A 12,464-nucleotide genomic window follows, 5' to 3' on the forward strand; every position below is an offset into this window, starting at 1 on the left:
AAAGTAAATTAAATATTATGATAGCATTATTACTTATACTGCTTGTTCCAGGGGAGTCCCATGAAAAAGTGAAATATCTCACTTTCTCTTATTAATAATGGCTTCGTCTTACATTTTAGTGTCCAGCTCAGTGCAGCTGTCTGTCCTCTCCATGTGTCCAAACCGTGGCTTTTCTATTTCACTTAATTCCTAATTTTAATTTGAATTTTTTCCCCTACAATTGTTAGTTTATTTAAGGATCCCTTTTAACTGCATCACCTCAATGTGAGGAGACATTTATTGGGCTGATACAACTTTAAGAAAGAGCCTTGGAAGTAGCTGACCTGAATGGAATCCAGTTATTATTAATTCAGCAAGTTTTACCTGTTGTTTTTTCTGCTTGACGATCCAAAAATAATCTGAGGGATGAAGCTCAGAGCACCGTGGGCCAGCTATATAGTCAAACACTTCACTTTCTTCCATGGTTTTCTTCACATAAAAAGGAGAGGTCGGGGTAAATTTGTGTGACTATATGAAGAGAATGATTTATTGACCTTGGTCTAGTTTAATACGGCCTTAAATGTGGCAGCGTTTCGATCCGTCCCTGAGTCCGTTTTGATGTGAGGATTAAGACTCTTCTGCGTGGCCGGACTGCGAGCAGGAAGAGGATTGGAAATATGTATTGATTTTTGCTGACATGTACCTTTTCCTCCTGATGACTCTGATCTCAATCTGGTGTTAGATTCACAAATCCCGGGAATGACTCTATTAAACACTCCGACCTCTAATCCTGTGAAGCGGTGTCAAGTGGGGGTTTGTTCGGAAGTGTACTCTATCAGGGTTTGAATTTTCTCTTGAATTTTGTGCAAATGGTTTATGGGCAGTTTTTTGAAATATCTGTTTTTAATTATTTATTCACGTTGCAATTGCCGGGCCACACACACTCAGGGATGAACCGCTGTCTTGTGGGTTAGTTTAGGTTGATCAGTGATGTTAGAGCAGCACCAAGAGAAGGTAGGAGATGATGGTTCGGACATGAGGAAAGAGTGTTGGTCCAGGAATGTTGGAATGGAAGGCAACCACTGAGGTTCAGGAGTGAATGAGGACTGTCTTTTTTTTCCTCAAATTGATATTGCTAAAAGTCTTTTGAAGAACCTCTTAATTTAAAAAAGAAAAGTATGAAAATGAGATGAACCCAAGCTCTTTCGCTATATAAGCATTCAATTGACTTTTGCTTGTGCTATATTCATATGATATTGATCATTCATTCACTTTTTTCACAATTGAAATGTATGTTGTTTAAGCTCCGGTGTGTGTGGAAGTTCACCGCAGCAAGTCCTCCACCTCAGCTTGGCTGGATTGTCCTCCAGTCCTCCAACGCTTGTCTTCTTCTCCTTGATCCTCCATCTCCTACACTTGTCGACCGACATCTTTTAATGGAGTTATATTATGTGATGTTTTGACCCAGTGCTGTACTGGTTGGATTTATTAATAAAATCTGACAGTTTCCTAAGACTGATGAACCTATGGGTGGAGGTGGTTAAAGAAAACGAAGAGTAATGGTCCTGAAATAAGTGTAATGAAGGAAAATTGGTTGAAATTAGACTTGACTATCTACAGAGGCTCTGTTTTCATATTTGTGTCTGTCAGTTGCTAAGCGGATCGGACAGGGTGTATTTGTGCAGTGGCCACCAAACGTCCGTTATTCCATCTGAAGGGCGGAGGACGAGTGTTTTTCCAGCCTGTGGAGGAAAGACTGAAGTATCGGTCGGAACTATTTGGCTGGTTTCAAAAGTAAACGGTGCACTCACTCGCACCGCACAGAACATTCTTGTGCAGTGGAGCTCGTGCCTTCACCGCAGCATTGGAGGCTGCTCATGTGAGGTTGACCCGGCAACCGTCAGACCCGTGCTAACCGTGACTGGCCTTACAGTTTTTGCTAAAGGTCAGCGGAGGCCACTGAAGTGTTGTTTTCCGGTCATGCGGACAGAATACAACAATGGTGTTATGCAATCTGTTGCCATGGCAGCTTGCTTCTTCACCTTGCAAGCATGACCTCGCTTTTCTGATCGGGTGGCTGAAGTTTAGAAGTTTGTGTTCCGCCATGTCAGGTGGGTAATGGATGATGAGGGGATGTTTATGTTTGCCTGCATTCATCTAAGACGCACTCAGTAGAAGCATGTGTGTGTGGTGGTAAGTGGTCTGATTCATGGACCCATGAGTGTCCCTCAGGCTTTTTCTCTGGCAGGGAAAAGGTCTTTTTCCTCTCGGCTTGATGCGTCAACTGCACACAGGCATCTACTGAAAACGTACATGATAGAAAGCCTCAAACACACACACACCACTTTCAACACTGCAACATAGCCAGACCGAAGCAGCCAGTCGTTTATCCTGCGGGGTCCCAAGTTTCTACTAAAGAGGTTGTCTCTGTCTGCAAAAACGCTGATTCACGAAACCACTTCAGCCCCTGAGGTTTGGGTGCATTTGGTTTGTTTCCTCTAGATGTAAAAGTTTGACAATTATGGTGTCCCTGAGACCCACCACAACGCAGTGCCACTTTTCTCCTCCAGAGACACAGTGTCTCCTGCAAAAAACCCGGCAGACGGCCGTCCGTTGAGTGGCATCCCTTCCCTCAGCCGTGATATGAGATCTGACCGCGAACAGAACCAGCCACGGCCTTTCAAGTGGCTGGACCGAAATAGTTTGATTACAAATCAGACTCTGCAGCACTCGAGGTTGATGTGAGGAATATTTAGCTGCACTTGCGATCAACTGCCCCTCAACAATCAACCTTTTATTGCCAATCCTGTGTGGATTTCTGGGTCACCGTAGCGCTCACCAAACCACATCTAGTTGAAAGTCCTTACCTTCCTGAAAAAGGGGAAGTATTTTTGCATGAACAAAAACAGCTCATTTGCCAGTAATACTTCAGAAATCTAGTCTCTGCAAAACAAATACATCTTCATCGGAACCCTTCAAAGTGGGGTACACAAATGAAATATTGATAAAATGTGTGTGTGTTTATAAACAGTATAGTAAACAGTTCATATATATATATTAATATATATATATTAATATATATATATATATATATATTGACTCAATCTATCAGTCATTATTGTCTGAGCTTTTACTCTTAAAGGCTTTATAGTCAAGTCTTTTTCTACTGTCCATTTTTTTCAGAGACTGGAGGTGCTCAGCAGCATATACTCCATGTCGCCCCCTGAAGGCGGAGTGTGGGACAGCTCCAGCAGTGCCATGGTGTGTGTGGCCATGCCAGACGGACTCACGGTCCAAGTTCCCATCAGAGGAGAGCAGACAGGAGCCGACCTTCTCTCTGTGGCCTGCAAGGTTTGTGGATCCAAGAGAAACCTACATTTTTTTGATTTTCAAATCAAAGTCTTTCCATTCAAAACTTGAATTCAAAACTTGAATTGCAAAATGTTCTGATACTCTCCGAAACAAGGTTGTTTCCCCAGTTTAAATGCAGCTGGAATTTTGTAAATTGTGTATTAATGATAACAAAAGGATTTAAAGTGATATAAATGTTTCATGATTTTTTACTGTACAAAGATCCGCAGCAGGCTCCTACTGTAGCTCTGTGAGCGGCGATGTTTCTCACCATTAAGTGTAAAAGTGTTGAATAATTTACACCTCAGATGCGGAGCAGCTGTCATACAAAGTGTTGGGCCAGAAAATGTGTCACAGCAGTTTCTCAGCATGAGCGTTGTCTCGCCAACAAACAGGTGAAGCAGCTGGACCCCGAGCTGCACCGTCTCCGACTGCACTCGCGAGGCGGAACACAGACAGAGATTCGATTCGTGGCTTCTGAGGAGCTCATCTGTGATGTGGTGAGGATGATGGACCGGCTCTTCGTCCGTCCAAGAGTTCCTTATCTGATATCAATTTGTTTGCCTATAGGCCGGTGATCAGTTTGAAGTGGTTGCTTTTCACGTGTTCACGTTGCACATGTGCAGGCCAAGCTCCAGCCTAGACTTTGGTGAGTCCGGTGTTCTTAGCTTCTGTTGAGATAGTCACATGACTAACCTCCTCTTCTGTGATCAGGATTTGCGGTGACAGGACACATCGACGCCCAAAAAAACAGCCAGATCTTTGTCAGCGAAGTGCTTCCTGATGGACTCGCGGTCAAGCAAGGTCCCCAGAAATGAGACATCTACTGTGAGTCATCCCTTCATCGTCTCAACTTGTGTATGCATGATTGCAGGTCTACGTTCTGGGGATGAAATCTTGGTTTTAAATGGCCGCTCCGTGTCCACTCTGGACCTCACCCTGATCCAGACTCTGTTCTCTGAGCAAACTCTCCACATGAGTGTGAGGCGCGAGGGTCTCGCACCTCCCAACCTGACCTCCAAACCTCCACCTGCGCCACTCAAGCACAACAAACACAGAGCCAAGTCCTCCTCAGGTAACAGGTTTTACTGACCCTTGGTAGTTTTTGTCTTGTGGCTGAATATTATTGTGAAGGACAGAACAACTCACCCTGGTCGTCAGGATGTTTTCTTTAACGGCCCTGCTCTCACTGAGATTAATATGGATTCTTTTGGGTTAGCTGGCTCTCTCGTGTCGACAAATGTAGTTATTTGAATAAAAGGAAGTGGTCGGGCGAGTTCTGCATGAACTCTTCCTATCTTTCATTTTTGACTATATTGATCTAAGCATGCATAATAGACTGTAGAGTGAAAGACCTGACACTAGTCAGGGAGGATTCAAACCTTTCACAGGATCCACTCATGTAACTTCGCTGTCCTGTATGGCTGGTGAGTCATGTTTACACCTAAAAATATATCTTATTGACAAGACATTTTTAAGCAGTCGTTTTTCATAAATGTCTTTAAATGTTATATATGTCTACAATCGCTGGTAATTTTGGTAGTTGCTTTTCCCAAAAATCTCATGGCATTTCTACTCATAATAATGTGTGACTCCTGCTACTATTATCGTGTCAGCTTCTACCACTATTCCTTCCAGCACTGCTGCTACTTTGACTGTATTGCTACAACTACTACACCTGTGACGTCCAGTATGGTTATGTATATTGATACCACTTTTAATTTTACTAATGCCACAACTGTCGTTTCTATTACAACTACTGCTGCTATTTCTACTGGTACAGCTTTCACTTACTGTATACTGTTGCCAATATTAATGCTACATCCCTCCAAATTATAGTATCATTACAGACACTATTGCTGTTATTGTCTTTGATGTATTTAATGTTGCTATGCTCTAACAACCAACGGTCAGACTTGAGATTTGGGACCATTTTATTACCCTAAATAAACAACCTCTTCATATTTGTATTTACAATACAATGAATCATTATAAAGTATTGATTTGTGTCTTGTTAAGACTAACCACATTTTATTTGGAAGAGTCAACAAAAGTTCACTCAAAATGGCACCATAATTACTGAATATTAACAGTTAATAAGTAAGTCATTAGTTTATTAATAGTTAATATGTGTTCCCCAAGTGTTACTCAACCAATATTCTGTTTTGATTAGTATCACTACTACTAAAGTGCTACTGTTGTATCCATTATTACCACCACTGCTATAGCTACTGTGTATGCTACTACCAGCGAGTATATATGTATATATATATATATATATATATATATATGTATATATATATATGTATGTATGTATGTATGTATGTATGTACGTATGTACGTACGTAAGTACGTACGTATGTAAGTATGTACTCTGTCTATTAATACTGTAACTACAACTTTTGGAGTTGCTAGACTTGGATGTATGTATGCCTTCTTTCTTTTACATTGAGTACTACTACTACTTCAACTGCTAAAACGCCTGCCACCGCTAATATTGTAGAAACAAGTGTTTATTATCCTATACTTATAGCTATTTCTGATACTACCAACATTGCTGAGGACATTTCACAAGTGACACTATCACTGACTTTGCTACTACATTTTTTTTTTTACGTTTTATTAACTTTTTCTTCCAATTGTTATAATTCCATTTCCGATACCTTTCGTGCCGGTGCTGTGCCCATGACCACAATTGTTACTTCTTCAGTAGTAATTGCTCATTTTTCTACTGTTTCTGCTGTAGTTCTTGCCACTGAAAATACTTCTTTCAGCAACAATGATAAGAATCAAGACTGTTCCCATATGATATTAGCACACAGTTCTTGTTGAACAGTTACAGTCCAGTGACAGAAGCAATGACTCGCGGTGATAGAAGAGGTTGTGTATTCAGGAAGTTGGGGTCAGCGCAACAGAGTCGAGGTGCCATCGATCAGCCTCTTCTCCCAGCAGAAGATACTGTCATGTCTTTTTCAACACTCAATTGAAGGAATAATTAAAAGAGAATTTGACACGTCATCTGTGATGCCTGTGATTCATGGGAGTCGTTTCTCTCCACCACAGCAGTAATGAACGCACTGAAGGATTAATGACTCCAAGGCCCTAATTACTGCAAGTGGTGGATCAAACAGACTGCAGTTTGCTGCTCTGTCTCTAGAGGGCGTGTGATCCCAGGCAGTTTGCTGTGAAAGCAGCTCTGCCAAGTGGTCACTTAAGAGATATAAAGGAGCCAAACGATCAAATGGATATTTTCCATTTCTCTCTGAATGTGGTTTTGAGAAGCCGATGATGGACTCCATGTGAGATCCAGAGGTTTTCTTCATTGTCGTGCTGTCTCGCTGGCCTTCATCCCAGACTTCAGTCGTGAATAGTCTTTCATGTGCCAACTGTTTGTCCTCAGAAGCTCAAACTAATGAGCCACACAGGAATCCAAATAATATACTGTAATATAAATGCTGTGCGTATTCCAGTCAAAGTTTGTTCTGTCGAAACAGTCACAACAGAAGAAGCTGACAAGCAAAAGCAAGTTTGTTTAGACACTTGTCATGTTATGGAGGTGGTGTGAGGAGCTCTGACATCTTCTGGAGACTTGGAGTAGAGCCAGTGGCTCTGTGCGTGGTCCACTTCATACATCTGGAGGTCAAGCATGAATATTATTTGCCGGTTCAGACATTAAGAAGCGAAAACCATTGTGTATTCTTGATTGTTGTCTCCACATGTGGCTGGCTCCCATGATGGATCAGGACTTGAAATAGCCACCGTGTTGGTGATGGGTGGAATAATGTACTTCAGCAGAAACACTCACCTCACCCACTCTCCCCCTACAGATGTGTGCATCACAGCTGATGGTGGCGCCCTGGAGAAGGCTCACTCCCACTGCGCACACAGACCTGTCCAGCACAGCAAGGTAGGCGGAGCCAATGTGCTTTCTTTATTAGAGCTGTCAGGCAGCAGACTGGCACCTCATCCTGGCGCTTTCATAATTAGCTACTCCATCATCGCTGCGGCTGTAAACACAACTTATTACTGCCATGCAAGAGGAGCACTGTCGCACTGCTTCTTACACACACACACTCTTCACACACAGCTGAATGAACAGTTAATGACTCGCTGTATTCCCAAGTCTAGCTGCGTGAGGTCAGCATCTGGATTGCTTTTTTATTTTGGAAATACTTCAGCAGCCGCCTCGCGACTCTCTGCAGGTCCCTGAAGTAAACAAACTTTAGTTTGGACCACTATGTAATTCACCTGCATGGTGAGAGAAAAGACTGTCAATTCATCTGACCATCATCACAAAGCTGCCACCATTCTATTCTATATAAACATTGAATGCTATTTATGTATCGTTTTCCAGGTATTTTTCTGCACTGAGAAGTTGATTCAATAAATGAAGGAATTTGGCAATAAAGTCACAATCCTTGTAGATATCTATGACGGAAGAAATATATCTTTGTAATAAGTTTAGTAAGTACATTTAAATATAAGAATAATATAAGAAAGCAAATAGTTTGATTCATAAAGTATTATTGTGAGAAATTTATGAACCTCCGATAAAGTATGAAGTGTGAATGTAAAATGAAAATTTGACCGTCTTTTTTGTTCTGTGTAAATTGTTTTATTTTTTTTCTAGCAGTGCATGTTTGACAAATAGGTTGTTACTTGAGATAGTATCAACTTAGTTTTATCAGAAGCCACTTTGACAGGTCCGTCCCCGGTGATGAGCACAGATTGTGTTTCTATTTCTGTTGGTGTTTCCGACATGTTAACTGACTTTAATGAAGCCATTAAGCTCAGTGTGAGTCTGTCCTGGTGGGATTCAGCCTCAGCGTGGTCCTAATGGAGCAGGACGGAATCTGCATGCTGGCGTTACTGTGTGTGTGGTCATCACCCAAGCGTACTATCTCTTCTGCTGCAATTTTAGTCGATAATTTGGAGCAATACTTGGCAAGTGTCTTATCTGCTCATGCAGGGATGCGTCTGGAAAGTGCTGACTCATGCTTTTAATTGAAGGGCTCAATCTGAGGGGTTTTGCTAAGTCATCCCGCAATTTCATTTTCTCTCCTTTAAAGCGACTCATATGGAGTTGTTTTTGCTTTTCATTCCGTGAATTTTGGTCTTTGTCTAAAAACTCAGGAATTCAACTCTCATGACTTTTATTTACTTCAGTATTCAGACTTTTTTTCTCATTTAATATTTAATAGACTTTAGTAAGTTAACCTTAAGTAAACCTTTAGTTTGCCTTTGTGTTCAACCCTTGATCTCACGATTTTCAATCCCAGGGTTTTAACTACTGCATCAAAGTTAGATTTGTTTATTTCAAAATTCCGAATCCTCCTCTATTGTTGTTGAGCTTTTTATGTCATAATTTAAATCTATAACTTAGTAATTGTTACTCTTAATCTCACAGCTCTGATATTAGATATTATGATTTTGAATTATGCCTTTTTATTTCTATCAATGCATTGCATTTCATAGTAGCTGTCATTGTTTTGCTCACATTTAAATCACAAATTTGACCTTAAAATCCATTTTTTACTTGCTTATACAGTGGCACCTCGGTTTTCGAACGTCCCGGAATTCAAACAAATCGGAGTTCGGACATTTTGCGATTTTTTTATTTTTTTTTGCTTCTGATTTCGAATGTAAATCCAGAGCTCAATGCCCCCGAAAAAAGCCGAAAAAAACATAACGTGCGCGGACCGATCAGCTGACCCTCGACGCGCTTTGTTATTGTGTATAACGCAGCCTCTGTATGCAGACGTGTCCTGTTAGCTACATTCACTGACTGTTCTTCATATTGAGGTGTAAAACCTTTCCTGTCTCCTCACTGGACCGTGGTAGAGTGTCACAGGGGAGGTGCTCGCTCTCCACACCTCCGAGGCTGGAGCGCTCACTCCAGGGTTTGATGTCCTGTTGTGGGCTGGAGCTGGGACAGGGATGAGGCGAGTCTGGGACAGAGAGTTACTTGGTTTATGACACCAGCCAAACTGCACAGAAGCGCACATTCAGAGCTGGACACGCACCGGGCACCTCTTCACTTCTGGAGAGACATCACTCACTCGGCAACCCCTCCCACATGCAGCGGCCACACACATAGAGGAACAGCGCACCTGCAGCAGACACTCTACATTCACTCCTACAAAAGCCTGTTTTAAGGATTGGAACGCATTATTTCTTTTTCCATTCATTGTAATGGGAAAAATTGATTCAGATTTCCAACAATTGGCTTCTCGAATGGCCGTCTGGAACGGATTGTGGTCGAGAACTGAGGTACCACTGTATTATATAATATATTGGACTCACGTGGAACAGTTTACCAGTAATTTTAAGCAAGCAAAAATAATGCTATAATGGATAGTCACGAGGCTGACTGGTATCAGGTAACACACAGTAGCAGGTAGCGTTGATGTTGAAGGCTGCAGTTCGCAGTCCTGTTCATGTGGATTGTAGTGGTGCAGATTTTTGTTTTGAATCCTGCTGGTGAGCGTCTGTCCTCTTGTTTCCTCCGCTTCTCTTCGTGGAGTCAGTCGCCCCGCGCTGTGATCTGCACTGCACCACTGCTGCCGCTCGCCTCGGCGCCTTTAACTGGTGAAATGATGGAAAGCGTGCCGACATTTTCCCAACATGTCTGTTCGTCTGTCACTGCGCAGTTAAGTGACAAAAGAAATCGATCCCCCTCCCGTCCACGGGAATCAGCCTCTGTGAAGGTGATGAAATGACAAATGTGCAGAGGTATTGATACGGCAACATAGCTTATTTATTTATTTTTACAAAGAAGTGAATTAAATGTCTCTGTCACCGTCACCTTGTTGTCCGTGGCAGGGAGAAAGAAATTGAGTCGCTGGGTAGAAAATTTGCTCCGTATCAGCATATTGTGCGCGCACACGTGCACGGAAGCCAATAGATGGAGAAGGAAGGCGCAGTTTCAAGCCTCTTGTCACACCTTGTAATTGCTGCCTCAGTAGAATGGCCACCTCTGATGAAGAGGGCCGCCACGTTCCAATTTGCTCTTATTATACGGGAGGGATGTGTGTTTGTGTGTGTGTGTGTAATTTAACAGTGAGTGCCAATGACACGTGTGGGTCCTGACTGTCACAGCTAATACTCTAATGCAGCGTCACGGCTGTTACGAGCTTGAACAATTGATTGTAGCAGTCAAGAGAATTAGTCGCGGCAAGTTATTGCAGCGATGCAAAAACCCATCGATCCGCCGCCACTTGTCATCGCCAAGTGTAATTCAGTTCAGCTCATGTGAGTGAGGAAGCAGAAGCTCTGCTCAGATGAGCTTCGTCGTGAGGCTGCAGGTCCTCGCACACTTGTGTGGCGTCGCAGGAGATCTGTGAAGACAGACGGGAGTGATGTGGAAGGTTCCGCTCACTCTCTCTGAAGCCATTTGAGGATGTGGTCGTGAATGTTGGCTCGCAGAAATCGAGGGAAAAATACAAATCGTTTTTCACAACCCTGTGAAATCATTGTTCGTCTTGACAGAGAAAGTTGTTGGTTTTATTATTGGAGTGCATTATTCGTGTAACTGGGTTGATGGTGCCAATCCCAGAGGTGCATCACTGGCCCGTACAACTCCTCCACACACACACACACACACACACACACACACACACACACACACACACACACACACACACTCAGAGTCACTAATCAACCTTGGCATGGACTGTGGGAGGAAATTGGAGTGCCTGAAGGAAACATGCCGGGCCGGGAGTTGAACTCTGACCTAAAGAGAGTCGCTACTGAGTTAGTCACTGTAGCGACACTGGCGTACAATGTTACGGATCAACAAATACAATTTTAGAATTTAAAGATGCACACACAGTTTATCAAAGTAAATAGAGTTTTAAACTTAATTAAATAAAGTTGAATTGACAAGAGACCTCAAATAGGTTGTTAAGATGTCTTGAAAATTTGACATTATTATTTGTTTCATTCCAATGCATTGTACTAGAATGATTCCAGGTCATTATTTTTCCTAAATAATAATATTAACATGATGTCTTTTTGTGTTTTCATAATTTTATTTTTGAAATTCACATTTAGCTAGGAATCTCTTACAAAATGTAATTCTGACTAATACCTTGATACCTTGTTATCTAGGAACCACTTAAAAAATAAACATTAGTTGCTGCTTGAATTGTCAGTATATTTAATGAATAACTTTTGAAATATATCAACTTATGACAAATAAAATGTAAAGCAAGTTTATGAAGCCTCTTCTTCTGGTGCAGAATACACTCGGAATGTATTTAAGAATAACTGAAGCGGCCCCAAATCTCACATTTCCATGTGAAGTGTGTGACAAAAATACGAATGACTTTGTTCCAAATCTCTCTTCATGTGTCTCTGACATCAAAAAGATCATTCAGACACTGAAATCTTCTCCATTAAGACTGTGATCTTCCCCAAAGGCACGTTCGACCCAAACTTAAAGAATTTCCTTTACCCCCCGCCTGTCAGGTTGAGAGGGCTTCAGGGGTGTAACTCACAGAGAAGTGTGTTTATGACTAAGCTCATCAGATGCCATCTGGCCAGGAGGCGGCTAATAATCTGGCTTTACTGTCGTCAGTGCTGCTAATGCTTCTCCTGTCTGGCGGCTGGTGAGGAAAACAAACTCGGATCGGAACTTTATAAAAGAAACAACGGAGCGAACAGCAGGGATTCGGCATGATTCTGATGGCATGGCTGTACCGGACCGATCTAGCACAACCGTGGCCGTCGCCATGCCGGTCAGGGCGCGGATTATCAGCGAGGACGACCCCGGATCGGACCACTACCTGGCAACCTTAGTCCAGCTCCTGATGCAGGACCAGTCCCCGGCTCAGGCGCTCTGCTCCTTGCTCACCATGTACTGGTTCTGGCCTCCTGGAGCTGAGGCCGAGGACTTGTTGCTGGGTTCGGTGCTGCTGGGCTTGGGGCGCCACTTTAGAGAAAAGCTGGCCTGCGTAGCTCAGAACATGGCTGACTGCATGTCCTGCCAGAGAGATGCTAAAAGAGACAAGGTAAATACCTGACGCAGTCGATCAACAAATCAGGCTGCTGTTTGTCGTATATCCAGGATGAATTTATGGTGTGACTCCAGTCACTACTCTTAAGGAGGATGTCATGCTTATTTTAAAAAAAAA

General features: G+C 42.5%; 1 protein-coding gene across 5 annotated transcripts in view; it reads left to right on the plus strand.

Annotated features, from left to right (window-relative positions):
* The window catches only part of tiam2a (TIAM Rac1 associated GEF 2a), a 90,297-nt gene that overhangs the window by 60,228 nt on the left and 17,605 nt on the right, over positions 1–12,464 (plus strand). For all 5 annotated transcript variants that reach the window (XM_053844346.1, XM_053844347.1, XM_053844344.1 and 2 more), the window contains exons 10-15: positions 3,163–3,330; positions 3,726–3,830; positions 3,901–3,979; positions 4,045–4,134; positions 4,205–4,405; positions 7,158–7,237. In XM_053844346.1, coding sequence (XP_053700321.1) covers positions 3,163–3,330; positions 3,726–3,830; positions 3,901–3,979; positions 4,045–4,134; positions 4,205–4,405; positions 7,158–7,237 — 723 coding nt within the window. The remainder of the gene's footprint in view (positions 1–3,162; positions 3,331–3,725; positions 3,831–3,900; positions 3,980–4,044; positions 4,135–4,204; positions 4,406–7,157; positions 7,238–12,464) is intronic.

The sequence above is a fragment of the Synchiropus splendidus genome, chromosome 16 (assembly GCF_027744825.2).
Source record: "Synchiropus splendidus isolate RoL2022-P1 chromosome 16, RoL_Sspl_1.0, whole genome shotgun sequence".
Lineage (NCBI taxonomy): Eukaryota > Metazoa > Chordata > Actinopteri > Syngnathiformes > Callionymidae > Synchiropus > Synchiropus splendidus.